Here is a 24,183-nt window from a genome sequence, read left to right as displayed (position 1 = left end):
TTTTAGACTGGATCTTGTTGTATCCCAGGGTGGACTTGAATTCAGTGTGTAGCCAAAGATGACCTTGGACTCCTGCCTCAGATTCCGAGCAGCTGGGACTAAGGGCATGCACTGCCATACTTGGCTTTAAATATTCTTAAACATTTTAAAAAACAATCTTAAGGCAAGGTTTCCTATGTTCTTCAGGCTGGCTTGGCATGGCTTGCTGACACAGGGATTCTAGGCTATTCAGGCTGCTATGGTTTCCTATTGAACTTGGGCTTAAGCATTTTTCCTGCCTCAGCCCTCTGAGTAACTGAAGCTTCACACACAGCTCGCCATGTCCAGCTTATGAGTGGTTTAACATATTCTATATTCATGAATCTGTTTGTTTGAATTGGGGTCTCACTATGCAGCCCTAGCTAACCTGCCTCTCATTACACAGACCAAGCTGGCCTTGACCCCTGGGCCTTCTTGCCTCAGTCTTCCTTATTCTGTTTTTTACCGATGTGTATCGCCTCTCCCTGCCCTATACTACTTTTTAATCAGCAACTCTCCTGGTTTTAATGTGCATACATTCTTGGCATTTCCTCCTATACCGAATACACCTGTCTTATCTCTCCACTTTGTTCAGAGTCCAGCTTAGTGCATATAAGCGGCATGACTGGGCCATACTTCAAACTATAGAGTAGGGAGTCTGAAAAAAAAAAATGGTTAGTTTTCTTGGCTGTGCACTCCAGCCATGCACCCTGACTGAACTTCCCTGGGCTTCAAGGCTTTTAACCAGCATTTCAGACTCTGTAGCCAGTACACTGGGGTACTTGTGTTATACTACAAAGAGATCCTTAACTCTTCTTGGCTTCAGGTTCCCTTCACACAGAGCGCCAATGATGACCACACCAAACCTGGTTTTGATGGTAGTTTCTATGCAGTGACACCTAATCTCCCCAGAGTCTGGTGATGGCTCTTCCTCATGTATGGGATCAGTCAGACTCCCCAGCTCACGAGCCCCTGACGGAGGAACTGAAGTGATCTATGCTGCTCCCCTAGTTAGGATGCTGCCATGTCTCCGGCTGTCCAGAACACTAGCATAAAACCGTTGATCTGCCATGCGAAGCCCTCCATCATCTGGTCCTTCCACCTTATCTCCTCAAGCTTCTCTCCTTTGTCCCTCATGCTATTCCAGTCTACCCACAGTTACTACAGGACAGTTTTAACCCTGTAGTGTTCCTTCATAAATCTGAGCCTTTATTAGTAAGATAGAGAAAGTAAGAGGTTAAACATTAAAATCAAAATGGTGACCTTGAAGCTCCACTAAGCCCACAGGGTCAGTACTCAGCAGAATACCTGCACAGAAACGGTTGCACATGCTAGCTTCCTCTATTCGAGACAATATAGAGAAGAAGGAAACTGTGCTTCCTTAACCATCAGGCTTGTTTCTGTGACTCAGTCCATCACTTCATAGCTCTGAATCCATGGAGTGACTGTCCCCTAACCACCCTCTGAATTAGTGTTTGGTAAACAAATGTCACAGGAATTATCCCTGAGAGCAGTAAGGTATCCATCACAGACCTGGTAGATCCCAGAAAACAGCAGTTCCTCTGTCTTTGTTATTTCTGCCAACTAGAGTGTCACCATTGTTTGAACGATTTTTGTTTTTGATTAGTAGGAAAACCATCTTTGTCCATAGAGCTAACTAATTGGCATGCTTTACTTCGGGTTATCCTGTCTTTGTGTTCATCTGGCTATGATGTCTCAAGATATAAGACAGAAAAAAAAGAAAGAGAAACAACAGGTAGAGGACAGTCTGGCTGGGCAGCTGTGCAGACACCCATTCTTTCCAGACTGCCCTTGTTTTAATGTTTCCTTTTCCCACCTGTAAATGTGATGTCATCTCTGGTGTGTTTAGTTCATTTCCTTCCCTTAACCAGGTAAGTCTTGTCCCTGATGTCACAGACTTGTTTAATCTCTTTGCTCCAATGATCCCGTATAAAGGATGGTATTTTTGACATTTAGACACAAATTGTCTGTTTACCCCTATATACAGAAGACAGATATATCAGGTCACCAATGAAATGTGGTTATTAAGGAAACCTTACTAGCTGGGCAGTGGTGGCACATGCCTTTAATCCCAGCACTTGGGAGGCAGAAGCAGGTGGATTTCTGAGTTTGAGGCCAGCCTGGTCTACAGAGTGAGTTCCACGACAGCCAGGGCTACACAGAGAAACCCTGTCTTAAAAAACAAACAAAAACAAAACAAAAAAGAAAAGAAACCTTACAGGCAATTTCCAGATGGTACTTACTGATCAGACCTGTCATGTTGGAGTCAAGTTCTAAGGTGCTTTCTACTGTAGACTGGTACTTATCTCAAGTCTGTTGTCTATGTATTGAGTACCTTAGGATGGGCAACATTCTAGACTCTTAAGATGTGACAGCATGTGACACGTCAAGAGGTGTGTGTGTGTGTTTTAGTTTAAATTTTACAAAGATGCCTGCAGCTTACTGTTTTATAACTATAACATACATAGTGCCCTGCCTGGGGCACCTAGCGACAGGCAGGAGAGAGTTTAATGCCATCACTACTTGGCTAAGCATGCACATTATGAGTGGTCAGCTCACTAATGCCATCCTTAAATACATGAGTAGTCTGAAAAGGGGACCTGAGCCTAGGCTCAAAGGACAAAACCAGAGCACAAAAGTCAACACACAATTAACTCTTGTGGAAATAAGAGACCTAAAAATCTTTAGCGTTTTACCCAAAGTCAGAGAGCTAGCATTCAAACACGTAATGATTGGCTGTCTTTAAATAAAACTTGGAAACCTTCAGTACTTACTGAGAGAGCCTCAGAGTGTTGGTGTCAACCACTTCTCTGTCACTGTGTAAAGAACCAGGCTGACAGTCTCGAATGAAGAACATATTGTCGCTAATTGTCCCCTTTCGTGACTCCTGGGGCTGAAAGTCAATAGGATTATTATTTCTCCTTCCTTCCTTCATTCTAACCCAGGGACTGACTACCTCCCGTGAGGCGCCCTGCATCAGAGAAGCCAGCTGTGTAGTTTTTCCTAGTTTCAAAGAACGATAGGAGTAAGATTATAAAAATGCAATTCCTGCCATAATTCACCTTGGTGTAATCCCCATGGCATAAAGTCCTCGGTAAGGAAAACATCAGTGGGTCTCCTGTCCTCTAGCCAAGGGATTTCCAAGATTCTAAAAGCAAAGAGAGACAGTGATTGAGAAGATGAACTATGACATCAGGTCCTCCTAGAGCCAATGAATTTAAATTTTATTAAATGTCATTAAAATTTATTTTAAATTTTAAAATGTTTGTCCTTTCTATTATAGACCTTTTCAGAGGCAATCAGATTTAATGTGGACTATGGAGTTTTTGAAGTAGTCAATGAAGCACCACAGCTTCTGGAAAAGCAACTGAAGAAAATTCTGCAAAACCAGCAACCTCGGAATCCCATCTACGATGTTATAAGGAAAGGGAAGAGTGATGGTAAATCTATTCAAAAAAGTGTCCCCTGTGAAGCCGAGAACATCAATGTCAACTACACCATCATGGTAAGCCATTGACTGAGCGGGAGTGCTAGCCCAGCAGTTAAAGCACTTGCTGCTGCCAAACCCGGCCTCAGTTCCTAAGCACCACAGCATGGCTCTGTCTGTACCTCAGTTCCAGGGATTCTGAGATCACCAGCAATGCATGACCATTGGAAATGCTGTTAGAGCTGGGCAGAACTAGGCTAAAAATATGTCTGCTCATAGCTTCAGACGTCTCTACTCCAACTCTGCGGTTTCCAAATTCAGATATACTTCTTCATCTTTTAACTTCTATCTTAGTAAATGCCAATATTAATTACATTAAAGCATTGTTTTGAAGGTGGATGAGGGAAATTAAATTATACAAATTATTAGCTAAGACTTTTCTAACTAGGTATGCAAATATTTGGTAGCAACAATAATTAGTCACATCATTAATTATATTAAATATAAGTAGCCTAATTAAAAATTAGAGTCAGATGGGATCACAAAAGAAGACTCAATTGTTTGCTGTCTACAAGAAACCAAACTTAAGTATCAATAAATATACTGGAAATAAGAAGGCATATGCCATATAATTATTAATTAAAAGAAAGTGAGGCTGGTTATATTAGCATCAATGTAGACTTCAGAGCAAGGACTTTTGCTGTGGATAAAGAAGAACACTGCACAGTAATAATGTTGATTTATAGAACACACAGCCAGCATTAACCATGTATTCTGGTGTACTGTACTTTCCCACAGTGGTTCAGAAACACGGTAAGTGCTAATCAAACATTAACAAGAAAATAGCCAAAACCAGTGTTAGGGTTTGAGGTGGAAACATTGCTCTCAGTGATGAGTAGCAAAGGCAGCCCACAAGGACAGAGCAGTCCCGTGTCTTACTAGCAATGAGACCAAGCTGTTGATGCCTGGAGATTTCACCCCACAGAGCCAAAGCACATGTTCTTTTCAAACTACACAGAGTGGTTACCGAAATGGATGTCATGCTGGCATTAAAACAAATTGTAATAACTAAAAGATATGAAATAATGCAAAATATATTATCAATCACCCCAGAATTAATCAATCAATCAGTAACAAAAAATGTGGGAAAGATATCCCACAGGTCAAAAGATAAGTGTCAAAGGAAACAAGAAGCTAAAATAAGCTGTCACAATTTGGGATGTAGCTAAATTAGCCATCAGATGGAACTTTATAAAATTAATAGGAAATAAAAAATGCTAAGCCTTGCTGTCAGAGATCTATCATCTACCACAAGAAAGAAGTTAATTGAGACCCACAGTAAAGAAGAAATAGCATTATCTATGAACTTCTAATCCTCCTTGGCCAGAACACAACAGTGCACCACCACGCTCACACCTGTGACCACAGCAGTGCACCACCACACTCACACCTGTGACCACAGCAGTGCACCACCACACTCACACCTGTGACCACAACAGTGCACCACCACGCTCACACCTGTGACCACAGCAGTGCACCACCACACTCACACCTGTGACCACAACAGTGCATCATCACGCTCACACCTGTGACCACAGCAGTGCACCACCACGCTCACACCTGTGACCACAGCAGTGCACCACACTCACACCTGTGACCACAGCAGTGCACCACCACGCTCATACCTGTGACCACAGCAGTGCATCACCACGCTTTATGTCTGTGCTGGGATGGAACCCAGGCCTCCATGAATTCTAGCCAAGCACTCTTCACGCCATTACAGTGACAGCCAGAAGATGACCTTCTCTTTCCATGTTCTCTTAACAGTGTCTCAAGCGCGAACAAGGTATTAATTGGATCAAAAGGAAAAGACTTCCGGCATTTCTGGAAAGCGATTGCTACTTTGAATACAGGTGCCCCGCTCCCATCTGTCTATGTGTTTTTAAATGTCTGTTTTCTTCATATAAAGATGTTTTTTGTGATATTGAATGGAGGTTTGATCTTATGTATAGAATAAGAGTGATGAAAAGCATTGGCTAGAATCACTCAGCTCTTTAAAAGAGACTTTACCGTTGGATCTCTTTGATCATTTACTTTAAAATTCACCCATCGCTCATAGTGGTATTCATTTATGTACAGGGATTTACAGAGGGAATGCTAGTGTGACATTAAAACAGAATCTGGGGACAAGAGGGGTATCTCAGCAGTGTGAGCTCCTGCAGCACCCACAGGATGGCTCGTAGCCATCACTGCCTCTGGTTTCAGGGAGTCACATGCCCTGTCATGAACTCCACAGCACCACAGATTCACACGTGCAGGCAAAACATGAAAAAGAAAAGAATCTTTTAAGTTTTAACAAACATGGAATGTTAGTGTGGGGCCAAGGTTTCCCTTTTCAAGTGGGAACATGGAAAATCCCCCCAAATTACTAAAATTTGAACTTGGCTTAGAATTTAATAAAATTTAAACAACGTGCAGATAAAACCTGTGGGGCTCGTGAGAATGCCTTCGCTCGCTAACTTGTGATTTCTACACACAGGTTAGCCAAGTTGATCTCGCAGGTCACATGGAGCAACTCAGGCACAAATTTCATAGTAGGTACAAACCTTTCTCCCTGGATCCTGAGAAAACCGGCAACTCCACCTCCTTCCAGCACTGAAGAAGACAATTACATGATTATGAAGAAGTTCTACGTTTCCCTTGGCCAGGTAAAATGAGAGTTTGCATGACTCAGTACCAACAAAACCTTTTGGTTCAGTGTCAAGGAAGATGATATCAAGCGTGTCCCCACCCCCACCCCAACGCTCCATTCAGGCAGAGTCAGGTCTCATGGGTGTGTGCTGACTCCTTTCCTATGTTCTACCAGAAAGGCAAACAGAAGTGCTTTCCCCATGCGTGTGCATGTGTGCGTGTGTGCATGCGAGTATCACAGTGCTTTCCATTTGTGTGTGTGACACAATGCTTTCTGTGTGTGTGCGCGTGCACACGTGTGCGTGACACAATGCTTTCCGTGTGTGTGTGTCTATGTGTGACACAGTGCTTTCTTTGTGTGTGTGCACTTGTGTGTGAGACACAGTGCTTTCTCTGTGTGTGTGTGTGTGAGACACAGTGCTTTCCATGTATGTCTGTGCGTGTATGTGTGTATATGTGTGTGTGACACAGTGCTCTCCTTGTGACACAGTGCTTTCCTTGTGTGTGTGTGTGACACAGTGCTTTCCTTGTGTGTGTGTGTGTGTGTGTGTGAGACAGTGTTCTCCTTATGTGTGTGAGACACAGTGCTTTTCTTGTATATGTGTGACACAGTGCTTTCCTGTGTGTGTGACAAAATGCTGTCCTTTTGTGTGTGACACAGTGCTCTCCTTGTGTGTGTGACACAGTGCTCTTCTTGTGTGTGTGTCACAGTGCTCTCCTTGTGTGTGTGTCACAGTGCTCTCCTTGTGTGTGTGACACAGTGCTTTCCTTGTGTGTGTGTGTGACACAGTGCTCTCCTTGTGTATGTGACACAGTGTTCTTCTTGTGTGTGTGTCACAGTGCTTTCCTTATGTGTGTGTGACACAGTGCTCTCCTTGTGTATGTGACACAGTGTTCTTCTTGTGTGTGTGACACAGTGTTCTTCTTGTGTGTGTGACACAGTGCTCTCATGTGTGTGTGATACAGTGTTCTCTTGTGTGTGTGATACAGTGCTTCCCTTCTGTGTGTGTCACAGTGCTCTCCTGTGTGTGTGACATAGTGCTTTCCTTGTGTGTGTGACACAGTGCTTTCCTGTGTGTGTGTGACACAGTGCTTTCCTTGTGTGTGTGATGCAATAGATTGAGACTGAGATGATGGTCCACATCATATAAGAAGAAAGGGGATTCATATTGCATTCTTAATTATAGGAATTAAATTCTTATTATAGGAATTAAATGACTTTTTCTTATAAAAGGTGTTGAGTATTCTCTAGGAAATACTTAGTTGTAAAAGTATGTCAGCATTTGACTGATGTCAGACAGAGTTCTCTTATTACCGAAGTATGGAGTCAATGTGAGTGGCTTAAATAGATGAAACCTAGAATCAATTGTCTTTTCAGATTGTTCATAATATAGTGAGAATTTGTATTTAATCAATAAATCAGTTAATTAGTGCCCTCAATTATCAGATCCTTCCGTGGAAACACACCGGGGTACGCAGGTCTGTATGAAATCTGGGCTGCCAAGGCTGTGGCATGTTTGGTATTCTTTTATTCTTTGTCTAAACCAGACATTGGCAAGCAGATGTGGACATTTTTTTTCTGAACTAGATCTATGTTTCAAATTCTTTTAACAGAGTATTCTAGACCCACAGCTGAGGGAATCAGTTGAGAAAAAGCCACCTCCTTTTGTACTGATGTCAATAGGTCACCTCCTTCTATACTGACGTAGCTAGGTCTATGTTATTTGAATATTTATTTTTCATTTATTTGGGTATTTTCTTTATTTACATTTCAAATGTTATCTCCTTTCCCGGGTTCTCCCCCTGCTTCTATGAGGGTGCTGCCCCACCCACCCACTCTCTCCCGCCTCCCCACCCTGGCACTTACCCTTGGGGCCTTCACAGGACCAAGAGCCTCTTCTCCCATTGATGCCTGACAAGGCTATCCTCTGCTACATATGCAGCTGGAGCCATGGGTCCCTCTATGTGTACTCCTTGGTTTAGTCCCTGGGAGCTCTGGGGGGGGGGGGGCGTCTGGCTGGTTAACACTGTTGTTCTTCCTAAGGGGTTGCAAACCCCTTCAGCTCCTTCAGTGCTTTCTCTAACTCCTCCATTGGGGACCCTGCACTCAGTCCAATGGTTAGATGCAAGCATCTGCCTCTGTATTTGTCAGGTTCTGGCAGAGCCTCTCAGGAGACAGCTGTATCAGGCTCCTGCCAGCATGCACTTCTTGGCATCCACAATAGTGTCTGCATTTGGTGACTGTATATGGGATGGATCCCCAGGTGGGGCAGCCTCTGGAGGGTCTTTCCTTCAGTCTCTGCTCCACACTTTGTCTCCATATTTCCTCCCGTGAGTATTTTGTTCTCCCTTCTAAGGACCAAAGCACCCACACTTTGATTGCTCCTCCTTCTTGAGCCACATGTGGTCTGTGAATTGTATCTTGGGTATTTCGATATTTTGGGCTAATATCCACTTATCAGTGAGTGTATACCGTGTGTATTCTTTTGTGATTGGGTTATTTCACTCAGGATGATATTTTTTAGATCTATCCATTTGCCTAAGAATTTCATGAAGTCATTGTTTATAATAGCTGAGTAGTACTCCATTGTGTAAATGTACCACATTTTCTGTATCCATTCCTCTGTTGAAGCACATCTGGGTTCTTTCCAGCTTCTGGCTATTATAAATAAGGCTGCTATGAACATAGTGGAGTATGTGTCCTTGTTATATGTTGGAGAATCTTCTGGGTATATGTCCAGGAGTGGTATAGCTGGGTCCTCGGGTAATATTATGTCCAGTTTTCTGAGGAACCACCAGACTGATTTCCAGAGTGGTTGTACCAGCTTGCATTCCCACCAACAATGGAGGAGTGTTCCTCTTTTTCCACATCCTCACCAGCATCTACAGTCACCTGAGTTTTTTATCTTAGTCATTCTGACTGGTGTGAGGTGGAATCTCAGGGTTGTTTTGATTTGCATTTCCCTGATGACTAAGGATGTTGAACATTTCTTTAGGTGCTTCTCGACCATTCAATATTCCTCAAGTGAGAAATTGTTTGTTTAGCTCTGTACCTCATTTTAAAAATAGGGTTATTTGATTCTCTGGAGTCTAACTTCTTGAATTCTTTGTATATCTTGGATATTAGCCCTCTATCAGATGTAGGATTAATAAAGATCTTTTCCCAATCTGTTGGTTGCAGTTTTGTCCTATTGACAGTGTCCTTTGCCTTACAGAAGCTTTGCAATTTTATGAGTCTCCATTTGTCTGTTGTTGATCTTAGAGCATAAGCCATTGGTGTTCTGTTCAGGAACTTTCCTCCTGTGCCCATGTGTTTAAGGCTCTTCCCCACTTTCTCCTCTATTAGTTTCAGTGTATCTGGCTTTATGTGTAGGTCCTTGATCCACTTGGACTTGAGCTTTGTACAAGGAGATAAGAATGGATTGATTTGCATTCTTCTACAAGCTGACCTCTAGTTGAACCAGCACCATTTGTTGAAAATGCTGTTCCCCCACCCCCTCACTGGATGGTTTTGGCTCCTTTGTCAAAGATCAAGTGACCATAGGTGTGTGGGTTCATTTCTGGGTCAATTCTATCCCATTGATCTATCTGCCTGTCTCTGTACCAATACCATACAGTTTTATCACTATTGCTCTGCAATACAGCTTGAGGTCAGGGATGGTGATTCCAGAAGTTCTTTTATTGTTGAGAATAGTTTTCGCTATTCTGGGATTTTTGTTATTCCAAATGAATTTGCAAATTGCTCTTTCTATCTCTATGAAGAATTGAGTTGGAATTTTGATGGGCATTGCATTGAATCTACAGATTGCTTTTGGCAAGATGGCCATTTTTACTAAATTAATCCTGCCAACCCAGGAGTATGGGAGATCTTTCCATCTTCTGAGATCTTCGATTTCTTTCTTCAGGGACTTGAAGTTCTTGTCATACAGATCTTTCTCTTGCTTGGTTAGATTTATACCAAGGTATTTTATATTATTTGTGGCTATTGTGAAGGGTGTCGTTTTCCTAATTTCTTTCTCAGCCTGTTTATCTTTTGAACAGAGGAAGGCTACTGATTTGTTTGAGTTGATTTTATATCCAGCCACTTTGCTAAAGTTGTTTATCAGGTTTAGGAGTTCTCTGGTGGAAGTTTTGGGTTCACTTAACTATACTATCATATCATCTGCAAATAGTGAAATTTCGACTTCTTTCCAACTTGTATCCCTTTGACTTCCTTTTGTTGTCTTAATTGCTCTAGCCAGAACTTCAACTACTATATTGAATACATAGAGAAAGTGGGCAGCCTTGTCTAGTCCCTGATTTTAGTGGGATTGCTTCAAGTTTCTCTCCATTTAGTTTGATGTTGGCTACTGGTTTGCTGTATATTGCTTTTATTGTGTTTAGGTATGGGCCTTGAATTTCTGTTCTTTCCAAGACTTTTACCATGAACGGGTGCTGGATTTTGTCAAATGCTTTCTCAGCATCTAGTGAGATGATCATGTGGTCTTTTTCTTGGAGTTTGTTTATATAGTGGATTATATTGATGGATTTCCAAATATTGAACCATCCTTGTATTCCTGGGATAAAGCCTATTTGATCACAATGGATGATTATTTTGATGTGTTCTTGGATTCACTTTGTGAATTTTATTGAGTATTTTTGCATCAATATTTATAAGGAAAATTGGTCTGAAGTTCTTTTTCTTTGTAGGGTCTTTGTGTGGTTTAGGTATAAGCATAATTGTGGCTTCATAGAACAAATTGTGTAGTGTTTCTTCTGTTTCTATTTTGTGGAATAGTTTGAAGAATGTTGGTATTAGGTCTTCCTTGTAGGTCTGGTAGAATTCTGCACTAAAACCATCTGGTCCTGTTTTTCTGTTTGTTTGTTTGTTTTGTTTTTGTTTTGTTTTGGTTGGGAGATGTTTAATGACTGATTCTATTTCTTTAAGGGTAATGGGACTGTTTATCTGCTCCTGATTTAACTTTGACAGCTGGTATCTATCTAGAAAATTGTCCATTTCACCCAGATTTTCCAGTTTTGTTGAGTATAAGCTTTTGTAGTAGGATCTGGTGATTTTTTTAAATTTTCTTTGTTTCCATAGTTATGTTTTTATTTCTGATTTCATTAATTTGGATACTGTCTCTGTGCCCTCTAGTTAGTTTAAGGCCTTATCTATCTTGTTGATTTTCTCAAAGAACCAGCTCCTGGTTTTGTTGCTACTTTGTATAGTTCTTTCTGTTTCTACTTGGTTGATTTCAGCCCTGAGTTTGATTATTTCTTGACATCTACTCCTCTTGGGTATATTTGCTTCTTTTTGTTCTAGAGCTTTCAGGTGTGTTGTTAAGCTGCTAGTGTACGCTCTCTCCAGTTTCTTTTTGGAGGCACTCAGAGGTATGAGTTCCTCTTAGCACTGCTTTCATTGTGTCCTATAAGTTTTAGTATGATGTGCCTTCATTTTCATTAAATTCTAAAAAGTCTTTAATTTCTTTCTTTATTTCTTCCTTGACCAAGTTATCACTGAGTAGAGAGTTGTTCAGCTTCTTTGTGTATGTGGGGTTTCTGTTGTTTTTGTTACTATTGAAGACCAGCCTTAGTTCTTGATGATCTGATAGGATGCATGGGATTATTTCAATCTTCTTGTATCTGTTGAGGCCTGTTTTGTGACCAATTATATGGTCAATTTTGGAGAAGGTACCATGAGGTGCCGAGAAAAAGGTATATTCTTTTGTTTTAGGATGAAATGTTCTATAGATATCTGTTAAGTCCATTTGGTTCATAACTTTTTTGGTTCATTAATTTCACAGTGTTTTTGTTTAGTTTCTGTTTCCATGATCTGTCCATTTCTGAGAGTCGGGTGTTAAGTCTTCCACTCTTATTGTGTGAGGTGCAATGTGTGCTTTGAGCTTTAGTAAATTTTTTTTTGTTTTATGAATGTGGGTGCCCTCGCATTTGGAGCATAGATGTTCAGAATTGAGAGTTCATCTTGGCAGATTTTTCCTTTGAGGAATATCAAGTGTCCTTTCTTATCTTTTTTGATAATTTTTGATTGCAAGTTGATTTTATTAGATATTAGAATGGCTATTCCAGCTTGTTTCTTGGGACCATTTTCTTAGAAAAATAATTTCCAAGCCTTTTACTCTGAGGTAGTGACTGTCTTTGTCACTGAGGTGCATTTCCTGTATGCAGCAAAATGCTGGGTCCTGTTTACGTATCCAATCTGTTAGTCTATGTCTTTTTATTGGGGAGCTGAGTCCATTGATGTTAAGAGATATTAAGAAAAAGTGATTGTTGCTTCCTGTTATTTTTGTTGTTAGAGGTGGAATTACGTTCATGTGCCTGTCTTCTTTTGGGTTTATTGAAAGGAGATTACTTTCTTGCTTTTTCTAGGGTATAGTTTTTCTTCCTTTTTTGGAGTTCTTCATTTATTATACTTTATAGGGCTAGATTTGTGGAAAGATATTGCATAAATTGGGTTTTGCCATGGAATATCTTGGTTTCTCCATCTATGGTAATTGAGAGTTTTTCTGGGTATAGTAGTCTGGATTGGCATTTGTGTTCTCTTAGAGTCTGTATGACATCTGTGCAGGATCTTCTAGCTTTCATAATCTCTGGTGAGAAGTCTGGTGTAATTCTGATAGGTCTGCCTTTGTATGTTACTTGAGCTTTTCCCCTTATTGCTTTTAATATTTTTTGTTTGTTTTGTGTATTTGGTACTTTGATTATAATGTGACTGGAGGAATTTCTTTTCTGGTCTGATCTATTTTGATTTCTGTAGGCTTCTTGCCTGTTCATGGGCATCTCTTTCTTTAGATTAGGGAGGTTTTCTTCTATAATTTTGTTGAAGATATTTACTGGCCACTTAAGTTGGGAATCTTCACTCTCTTCTATATCTATTATCCTTAGGTTTAGTCTTTTCATTGTGTCCTGGATTTCCTGAATGTTTTGGGTTAGGAGCTTTTTGCACTTTGCATTTTCTTTGACAGTTGTGTCAATGTTTTCCATGGTATCTTCTGCACATGAGATTCTCTCTTCTATCTCTTGTATTCCGTTGGTGATGCTTGCATCTATGACTCCTGATCCCTCTCTTAGGTTATCTATCTCCAGTGTAGTTTCCCTTTGAGATTTCTTTATTGTTTCTATTTCCATTTTTAAATCCTAGATGATTTTGTTCAATTTTTTCACCTGTTTTGTTGTGCTTTCCTATAATTCTTTAAGGGATTTTTGTGTTTTCTCTTTAAGGGCTTCTACCTGTTTACCTGTGTTCTCCCATATTTCTTTAAGGGTGTTATTTATGTCCTTCTTAAAGTCCTCTATCATAAGAAGGGATTTTAAATCCAAATCCTGCTTTTTCAGTGTGATGGTATACCCAGGACTTGCTATGGTGGGAGAACTGGGTTCTGATGATGCCAAGTAACCTTGGTTTCTGTTGCTTATGTTCTTGTGCTTGCCTTTTGCCATCTGGTTATCTCTAGTGCTACCTGCCCTTGCTGTCTCTGACTGGAGCCTGTTCTTCCTGTGATCCTGTTGTGTCAGAACTCAGAGTCTCTGTCTCTGTGATCCTGTGATCCTGTGATCCTGTGATCCTGAGGTCCTGGGTGTGTTAAAGCTCCTGCGACTCAAGCTGCCTCTGGGATCCTAAAATCTTGGTGTGACCAAGCTCCTGAGATCTTATGATCCTGGGTGTGTTAGAGTGACTGGGAGTGGAGCTTCCTCTGGGTATCATAGGACTGGGTGCAGAGCCCAAGTTCTGCTCAGGGTACCAGCTCTGACTGGAAGGATTAGTCTGGGCAATTCTATTGAGCAGTCTTTACAGCTCACTTTTCTCTGCCGAATTATGCTTGATGAGGTACTAAAGACTCACTTTCTTTTCTGTTATACTTATTTTTAGCATTTTTCTCTTATATATTATAGAAATATCAGGGTACCATGAAATGTTTATTGATAGGGAAATCACTTGTTATGAGTGAGAGCAGACATGTCACCACTGAAGATCAATCTGATTTACCACCACCCCACCCCCGTTCTCTGACATGATGCTCTCTCTCTTATGACTTCAACTGCCAAGTATTCATCATAGCTTTTGAATTTTGACAATTTAAATCTCTTTGTATCCTCAGATTATTTAATCCAGACCAGATAGCATTAATGTTTAATGGACAGATATACTTTTAATGCTCACTATGATGTTTATGTGAGTCTTTGCTGTGTCCTGTAAACACAAATAACTGGCCCGTTTCTTTAAAGCTTAGAGCAGATAATTAGTCTGACTGCTAACTTCTCTTTAACAAATTGACAAACAAGTTTGTCTTACTTGGATTCTTGAACATTCTTCAATTATATTCTTTTTCTCCGAGGGCTTAGGGTAATTTTTGGAATACAGAAGTGGCTCAAGTTAATGTAGAATAATTATTAATCATAAGTGACTTGGATGTAAGCTAAGTGTAGTGGCACACCTGTATCCTTGTACTTGGGACACTAAGGCAGGTGGATCTCAAGTTAAAGGAAGGCCAGCCTGGGCTACCTAGACCGTCCAGAGCAATATATAGAGATATACTCTTGTACAAAAGCCAAGCAAATAAATAAGTAAATGAAAGAGGCATCAGATCTGCCCTAGAGCCCCACACTCAAGGAACCGGTGACCTCACAGATACTTCCCTTCATTTTCTTCAGGCATTGTCTTGTGAGGCCTAATTTACCCAATGGAATGTGTATAACAGACAAGGGATCTCAGATCTTTCATATGAGCCTGTCTCTCCTACAAGTCCCAGACTGAGTGGCAAGCTGACAACTGGAAAAAGGAGAAATGAGAGAGATACTGGGCACTCTCCCTTTTTCCCCTAGATTTTCCAGTTTGCTGTGTGTGCCATGGAGGCCAGAAGAGTTGGAATTACAGATGGCCATGAGCCACGCTGTGCTAGGAACTGGATTTGGGTGCTCTGGAAGAACACCAAGTGCTCCTCATGTTGAACCATCTCTCACCTCTGTTTTCACATCTACTGAAGTTTTAGTACAATTTTCTCTTAGTCAAATCGTTTTCTTAGTGCATTATATTCTATAAATTGAATTATAATGATTTTTTTCAGAGAGTCAATTGGCAGAAGCCTGTTTAGGTTATGTTAAACTAATGTCTCTTTCCTCTTAGGCCTCCTATACTCAAACAAAAGACTGGTTTACACTAGCCAAGGAGTGTGAGAAGACAGTATCAACGTTTTCATTACCCTGCTGTATACCTCACCACCAGACTGCATCCCCAGTTATTGCCACAGCTTCTGGTAAGCAGATGAAGAAAAGGTAGCCTTTGCTCATCCACACAGCACCTCCCTCCCAGCTCCTTGTTTGATGCTGTTTGGATGGGTCTTGGTTATTGTTTGTTGTTGTTTTTCAAATAGAGTCTCACTATGTAGCCCAGGCTAGTTTCAAACTCACAATCCTGCTATTTCATCTGCCGGTGCACATTCTATTATTTCAAGAAGTCATTATGATAAAAGTGGAGGTGGATTTCGATGTTTATTAGCTCTGTGATTTTGTTGTCTGAGACAGGATTACTGCATGTAGACCTGACTAAAGGCAGCCTAGTCTACTCTGAAGACTCGCTGTGTTATCTCTGGCTGCTTTTGAAATCACAGTGATCCTTCTTTCTCTCAGCTTCTGCTGTGTTGGCATGGCATACCCAGCACTTAGCTGCATGGTATATATATATATGTAATTATATATACCTATCCTAGAGCTTGGCACACCTGCAGCCAGCCAGTGATTGTCTTGTTTGTTTTTTTTTTCTATTATACTTTATAAATTCCTCCTATTAAGTCTTTGCAATAAAGTAGGTACAATATTTCTGACCTAAAAGCAAATGGGCGTGGATTTTTGGAACATACTAGAAATCCAACCTCAGAAAGCTGAGGCAAGAAGACTGTGTCTCAAAAACAACAGCAATAACAAAATGGAAATTATCATTGATAGAAATTGAATTTGTCTTCTACTTTTGAGTTTAGACTATTTTTCTTCTTGGAAAACAGATGAATTTTACTATGGGGAAGCTTTATGGGTGTTGTCAACTTTTCATAAAAATGAAAAGAAACTGCTCCAAAATGGGAGGTACATTCATTTTCAATACAAAGTTATAGTGAACTGTTTCTACTTTTTCGGATCTGCTAGAGAAAGTGGTCACCCTGAGGACAATTACCTCATCTATCAAGTTGGCAGGACAGATTGACATGTGAGACTTTCATATCTCACCAAATTCTGACAGAGAAAATAAGAACTAAAATTGTATTTTAGAGGGGATTAAGCTTTTATAAGCCCCTATGTTATTGTGTCACTTTAATGATAAGAATTATATGCATGACAGTTTTTACAGCCTTCTTATAAATATTTAGTATGTCTTTAGGAAGGCAAAGTTAATTTCCTCATGGCCTCCTGACAAGGCTTGAGAATCCTATGAAGGTATTGGCTCATGTACTTATTCCCAGTGATGGCCCACTTGCCACTCTCTATGGACCTCTCTGACAGTGGATGAGTTTATGTTCAGATCTAACCTATTAGCCTTTTTAAAATTTAATACAGAGATTTATGATGATGGAGTTCACCCCAGGACAGTAAAAAGCCTGTCTAAAATCTCTAAAACATCTTTGGAGCTGGATGAAGAGGAAGGAGGGTCTGTATCAATGAAAGACTCACCTTCTCAGGCTCTTCTGAGGATATACCTGGAGAAGAAGAGTGACCAGGACAAAAACCTGACCCTGCACTTCTCATCTGTTGAAGAATTCCTAAATGCCTACATCATCTTTATCTTGAGGGAAGCCATCCAGCACATCACAGGCCAGTCCCTTAGTGACACTCCGGGCTATGTCAACTACTATAAAGTATCCCATGTGATATTCGATAAAGTCCAGCCTACACCTAGCAACGAGGCTACAGTTTTACCCCCTGTTGAAATCATGGAGGAAATCTCAGAAGATAAATTGGAAAATGTAAGTTTAAGTTCGAAGAGTGAGAGTGTTGGTCCTGAGAGCAGGGCAGACTGGTGTATCTCTCACAGGACCTATGACATTGGCAACAGAAGAGAATTTGAAAGATTTAAGAAGTTTCTAAAGGGCACGCTAGGAGAGAGGTACTGGTGGCTGTGGATGGACATAGAGAGGCTGAAAGTTCTTAAGGACCCTGGAAGACATCAAAGGTATTTTCATTTCTCTTTCAATAGTTTTAAAAACCAAATTATAGAATCTTTGCTTTAGTTATTCAAGCAAAAGGTATTAAATGTAGTTTATACATTTGGATGGATAAAAATGATTTTTATTCTATGATAATAAATTTTGATATCACAATTTTGTGATTTCATAACTTTAAGATACCAATAGAATACTGTTTCTTCCTATAAATTCTAGACCTGCTTTAAATTATTCTACTTTGTATAGTGTCATGATGATATAAAAAAATTTATGCAAAAAGCAATTATCAGCTATATGACCACACTCATATTAGACAGGTATGAACAGCAGTGTGTGGCTCTCTTATTCCAGCAGCCTCCCTGACTCACACATCGTGTGGCCGTTAGTCACATGCCACATAGCTGTGTCTATCTGCACTGTTTTTCTTCTGGAGGTCTGCATTGCCTAGCTCCGAGAGCTCTAGGTCACTGTGAGTGTTCATCGTAGCAGGGCACTGCTTTAAGAAAGTTTTTGTGTCTGTTTCCTGATCTAATCTGAAGCAGGTTAGATTGCATTTCTTCTTCAGGGCTTGGTGTAGATCTCCTCATGATTGGGTTCTTTACAGTTATTAGAAAAATATTTGGGTCACAGAGCTTATGCTTCAAATAGGGTTCAACAACATGGTTGATTCTGAAACTTGACATGATCCATATTTGTAAGACATATCAGGGAAGTCATATGCAAGAAATCTTAGGATTTTACCCACATTTAGTGACCTAAAGTGACAGTTCTAGAGGAATCTATTTCTTTACATTTTCCAGTTTATGGAGGAGATTGTCTACACTCCTTGGTTTATGACCCCTTCCTCTAACTTCAAAGCCAGCAGCATGCCATGAGCATCTTTCTGGTAGTATGAGCATCCCCTTACATCTTCATGGTCCTGGCCCTCCGTATCTCCCAAAAAAGGATTTATAGCATTCCCTTGGGACCTGTGAGTAGCAGGCTAATTTCTTTCTAATCCATACTTACCCACATCAGCTGCATTTTTTTATGGGTAACAAATTTACAAATTTTGGAGATTAAAGTGTGCACAACTTTACAAGACCATCCAGCCTATTGAGAAAAGCAAACACCCTGAGAAATAATCGATGTCTGTACAACCCTTTAGTACTCTGGAATGAGTGTTGGTTTGAGGTGTTTATTACCTGAAGCAATAACACTTGGGAAGTTGAGTATCGAATTGACGTGTATATAACTATGTGTTTTAACCAAGACATCTTGAGAAAATGAAAAAATGCTACCTTGTGAGCAGTGGGGAGCGCTACCTTTCTACACAAATCTTATCGAAGTTTAAGCTGCTGCATGGATCCCGGTGGACAGCAGACCATTTGAAAAACATTCAGGCTGAGGTTTTAAAACCTCTGCTTCTGTACTGGTAAGAAAAATAATGTGAATTAAAGTTATTTTCTTTTACTTTTCTTAAGCTAGTTATAAATAATACTTTCTCCAGTTTATTGTTGCCTTTTCTTGAAAAACATTTATCTACTAGATAAATGGTATCGTGGTTTGAATAAGAATGCTCCCATATTTGAATGTTTGGTCAGCAGGGAGTGAACTGTTTGAAAGGATTACAAGGGTCAGGAGGTGTGGCCTTATTGGAGACAGTGTGTCACTGAGGATAGGCTTTGAGGTTTCAAAAGCTCTCTTTCTCTTGGCCTATGGATCAGGATGTAGCTCTCAGCTACTTCTCCAGCAACATGCTTGCCACCATGCTCTCTGCCATGATGATAATGTATGCAAGCCCCCAATGAAATTCTTTCTTTGTAAGAATTGCTGTGGTCAAGGCATCTCTTCAGAGCATTGGAACAGTGACAAAGGCAGAAGTTGGTACTAGGAGTGTGTGTGTGTTGGGGGGTATTTCTGTGACAGGCCTGCCTTTGCTGCTTGTTGGTGGAATGTGGACCTTGGAACTTTAGATTTGGAAAGAAGTTGAGTAACTTTAGCAGGGACCATCTTAGTAGAGATGTGGAAGACAGTGCTGTGGAGAGCAATGTAGAATAGACAACCCAGCTCAAGAGGTTTCAGAGGGAAGAATATTAGTAATTGCCTAGAGATCATTGTTATAATACTTTAGCAAAGAATGTGGCTGCTTCTTGCCCTTGTCCAAAAAATGTCTGCCTAAGGCTAAATTGAAGTTTCGGATTAATGGTGTTGGTAGAGGAGATTTCAAGACAGCCTAGTATTGATTGTGTCATGTGGTTATTAGCAATCACTTGAATGCAGATATATAATGAGAAGAAACAAGCCGAACAAAAAAACAAAAACAAAAAAAATATACCATTGGGGGGGAAAGGGGGAGCTCCAGGAAGTGTAACAGAGCTAAGTCCAGTACTCAAGGAAATAAAGAAAAGCCTGATGCTAAATGGAATAACAGGAGTGGTAACTTCAGGGCCAGACCCCACCTAGCTTCCAACTTGTGAAAAAGAATTAAAGAAAAAGCTTACAGTGAAGGAGATGGTAAACAACAAAAGCTCATGCAAACGTTAATTGAACTAGGAGGTCAAATTCTAGCCCCACAAGCAGCAGAACTTGGCAGCTTCTGCCACAAGGTTCTGGCTTTAGAGTCAAGGACATGAGAAAGGGGCTGTGGAATCTCCCTTTGCAAACAAACAAACAAACAAACAAGCCACTGAAGCCAGGCACATGTCAGGGGTGTCCCTGCATTGAGGCACAGAGAGGCCATTGTGTGAAGCTGTGAAGGGGAAGCCTGGATTGTGTTGGAGAACCCAAGATGCTGGAGATGTCAGCGTCATGGGATACCCACCAAGGAAAGCTGCAGACCAGGTGTAGAAGCAGTCCAACAGAGAGAAATATGTTATCCTCAACAAAGTTGGAAGGAGTTGGAGACCTGAAGAGCTCTTTGACAGCAGACATGGAGATGTAGAGTGTAGACTATGTCCTGCTGGGTTTTAGTTTTGCTTTGGCCCATTATTTCCTCACTATACCCCCTTTCCTTCCTTTTGGAATGGTAATGTACATTCTGGCCATATGTGATCTGCTTTTTTATTTTGATTTTACAGTGGGTTACAGTTAAAAGATTGTCTTGAGTCTTAGAAGAGGCTTTGAACTTTTAAATAGTGTTGAGATTGTTTTAGACTATGGGAACTTTTGAAGTTGGACTGAATCCATTTTTGCATTATGATATGGCTACAAGCATATGGGGGGAAAGGGAGTGGAATCTGGTGTTTTGAATAAGAAAATCCCTCATAGGCTCATATATTTGAATGCTTGGTTATCAGGAAGTACAACTATTTAAAAGGATTAGGATTAGAAGACATGGCCTTTTGGGAGGAAATGTGTCACTGGGGGTTGGCTTTGAGATTTCAAATCCCATGCTAGACTCAGTTTATTTGTTGTCTGTCTCTGTCTTTGTCTCTGTCTCTGTCTCTCTGTCCCTCTGTCCCTGTCTGCCTTTTATCTCTCTGTGTTGACCAGGATGTAGCTTTCAACCACTTCTCCAGCACCATGCCTGTTTCTGTGTTCTCTACCACGATGATAATGGACTAAGCCTCTGAGGCTGTAAGCAAGCCCTCAAAATGAAAGTTAAGTACTTTCCTTTATCAGAGTTGCTACAGTTGGCTGTGATGACTCTTCACTGCAACAGAACAGTGACTAAGACCTTTGGTGTGCTTGGGAGTCTTTAAACACAGGCTAAGGGTTGGGCGTGCTCTCTGAGTGCATCCGTGTGCAAGTCCCCATACCATCTGTTCTCGTGGTGTGCAGCTATGGGTACAGATATCTCAGCCAACATCCTGAGTACTTGTGGTAAAGTGTTGTGGTAACCTGTTAGAGGATAAAACCTGGTCCAGTCCAGGGTTCAAGGTTTTATAGGAAGTACATCATGTGAAATGGTGTAATAAAAATGGTGGTAACACCACAGGGTACAGAAAGATGGACACGGTAGAGACACTGTATGCCACTTGGGACTCAGTGAGTTTTTACAGTGGTACATTTGATTTGATTTTGTCATTTCTCTTGAAATCTCATTGGTTGTACCAGTGCTTTGACTTCAAAGTCCAGATTTTTTTTTTTAGAAAATTAGTAACTAAGTTCACCCTGACCTGTCTGTCTTCTGCCCACTTGTCTGGCCTCACCTCCCAGCTATTGTCACCTCAGTGCTGTTATCATCCTGGGCTGGCTTAGTAATGGAGAGCAGAGAAACTGAGGTCAGTCCCCAGCACCTTTCATCAGAGGGCTTACAACCAGAGCATCCAGTGCTCTCTCCTGGCCTCTGTGGATGTTTGTCCATCTAAACACATACAGACACATAAATAAAAATAAAATAAATTTTGAGGCACACAAGAAGTATAAGTTCCATTATAGTTGGTACATATGTGCATACCACCCAACATAATAAAACATGGAGTTTCAGAAAAATTACCAAGATAAAAGAACTTTAATTATTTTTATCATAAGAATATATTGTGTTGATGTGTGAGTATGTACGTGCACATGAGTGCAAGGTTCTTCAAGGCAGGCAGATGGCACCCAGTCCCCTGGAGCTGCTGTGACAGGAGGCTGGGAGCTTCCTGAGGTGAGTGTTGGCAACTGAGCTTAGGTCGTCTGAACAAACAATGTATGCTTTTAACTGCTGAGCCAGCTCTCCAACAACTTTTTAAATTTAAACATTTTGTTTTTGAGTAATTATAGACTCATACACAGTTTTAAGAAACCATCCAAAGAGATGTTGTGTGTGTTTCCTTCAGTGGTAGTATCTGTGAAAGTATATTGGTCAGAACTTACATATTTTCTCAACTTAAACTAGTTGTAGTCTTTGAATTATCTTCATGCCTAACATGTTTACACTGGAAACATCTTCACATCTCCTGTTTTAAAGGGAAGCCAGCCATTTTCTGTCAGTCTCTGCAACATGGAATAGGAACTAGTCCTCAAGCTTGACGTCAGGGGAAACCTGGTCTGAAGAGCAACAGACCTGATAGCTGAAGTTAGCTTTGAATGTCACACAGGGTTCAGCACGGATTGACTGCTAGTGTTAGCTTTGAGTGTCACAAAACCCATGGATTGACTGCTAGCATGTTCCTCCAACTGAGTGTGGGCTCCATGTCCTGTACCAAACAGCCTTTTTCTTGAGTTTCTGAAACTTTAATATTCTAAAATGTTGAGTATTCTAAAATGTTTATATTTCTAGCCAGACAGGGAGGTACACACTTTTAATCCCAGCACTTGGGAGGCAGAAGCAGTTGTATCTCTATGAATTCCAGGCTAGCTTGGTCTACATAGTGAGTTCTAGGATGGCCAGAGTTCCAGAGTTATGTAGACAGACCTTGTTTCAGAAACCAAAAGTTAAAATGAGATGTTTTCATACTTTTAAGTGTTAACTTAATTTTAGTAATTCTTATTTAGAGCAATATATATTTTTAAAGATCTTTAGACATATAGATATGTAGATGTGTGAATATGGAAAGCTCCACAACCTTCCCAAATATAGAGCAATACCAACCTACTTAAAAACTTTGAAACAAAGTCTATTTTATTGCTAAAATTCCTTAATAGTCTTAAGTATTTCTTTTGTTTATTAAGCAGATACTAATTTTAATATTATGACTTTTCTAATATATTACCTTTTTTCTATGAGTAAATGGAGTATAATGAAGTAACATAGAGAAAAAAAAAAATTAAGATGAGCCAGCAGAGGAAATAAGAATCAGCAGCAGGAGTTAATATCTGGGACAATTACATGTTTTGTAGGCTTTTGATTCTGAAATTTATTATAGTTTCATTTGAGCATATTGATTCTTAAATTTGTTTGTTTGTTTGTTTCAATAAAAAGGGCACCAAGATTTTGTGTGACACATTCGGTTTCAGCAAAAAATGCTAGCGCCGAGCTGAAGTTCTGGCGCCTCCGTCAGGAGAGGCCTAGGAAGGATGTTGACCCTTTCCCGCAGATGGCCACCCTCCTGCCATTAAGACCGAAGTCCTGCATTCCACAGACCCCTGAGGTCCAGGTAGGGTGTTCAGTGGGTGAACTGCTCTTTAGTAACTGTGCAGTCCATATTTATCCTTGGGTGCTTGTCCACTGTTGTGGTTTGGGTGTGAATTATAGCCTTACATGTTTGAATACTTTGTCCTCAGTTGGGGCACTGTTTGGGAAGGTTGTGGAACCTTTAGGGGTGAGGTCATATTGGAGGCCATGTGTCACTGGGACTGGATCTTAAAGCCTTTTGGCCAGGCCCCACTTCCTTCTCACATGATGCTTCCTGAAGGTGGACGCAGCGTGATGAACCAGCTTCTTGTCCTCTCCACTGTGCTTCCCCTGCCTGCTGCCATGGCTTCCCCCACTGTGATGGACTGTATCACCTTGAAGCTGTGAGACAAAATACATCCTTTTACTCAGAGCAATGGGAAAGTGACTAAGGCAGTTTTATTACATTTGTCACAGGTTGATATCACAAGCTTGCCGTTACAGTGTACACACTGCCCCATGTAAGAAGGAAGGGAAGGTTGGACAGGGCTTGTTCAGCAGGCAAAGTGATCCTTCTGAAATAGACAACCATGCCATCCACTTCTCTGCTGGATATTCTCTAGTGGCCTCCTCTTCCAGTTAGAATAAATTTGACAGTTTGGCACAGTGGTACAGTCTCCTCAGCATCCCGCCTCATTCTTCCACACTGGCCTCTTGTTCAGGCTGACCTGGCCACACTTGGTTCTTTGGCCATCTTTGAATATCAAGTGAAACCACAGGGCTTGGCACTCTTTGTTCCTTGTGTTTGGTGCACTTTCCTCCAGAGAACCCCACAGCTCACACCTCGCAGCCTTTAGATGGCAGCTCACCCGTCACTTAGTGAGAAAGGCTGTGGATGAGCTCTTGTGTACAGGAGA

General features: G+C 40.8%; 1 protein-coding gene across 2 annotated transcripts in view; it reads left to right on the top strand.

The window, feature by feature from the left end:
* The window catches only part of Rgs22 (regulator of G protein signaling 22), a 110,567-nt gene that overhangs the window by 18,255 nt on the left and 68,129 nt on the right, over window positions 1-24,183 (top strand). For both annotated transcript variants that reach the window (XM_076911262.1, XM_034516753.2), the window contains exons 4-10: window positions 3,323-3,544; window positions 5,294-5,379; window positions 6,006-6,174; window positions 15,279-15,408; window positions 16,700-17,312; window positions 18,557-18,718; window positions 23,135-23,309. In XM_076911262.1, the coding sequence (XP_076767377.1) occupies window positions 3,323-3,544; window positions 5,294-5,379; window positions 6,006-6,174; window positions 15,279-15,408; window positions 16,700-17,312; window positions 18,557-18,718; window positions 23,135-23,309 (1,557 nt within the window). The remainder of the gene's footprint in view (window positions 1-3,322; window positions 3,545-5,293; window positions 5,380-6,005; window positions 6,175-15,278; window positions 15,409-16,699; window positions 17,313-18,556; window positions 18,719-23,134; window positions 23,310-24,183) is intronic.

This window comes from Arvicanthis niloticus, chromosome 13, assembly GCF_011762505.2.
Source record: "Arvicanthis niloticus isolate mArvNil1 chromosome 13, mArvNil1.pat.X, whole genome shotgun sequence".
In the NCBI taxonomy this organism is placed as follows: domain Eukaryota; kingdom Metazoa; phylum Chordata; class Mammalia; order Rodentia; family Muridae; genus Arvicanthis; species Arvicanthis niloticus.
Note: the sequence above shows the minus strand (reverse complement) of the source record. Positions and strands in the feature narration are given on the sequence as shown.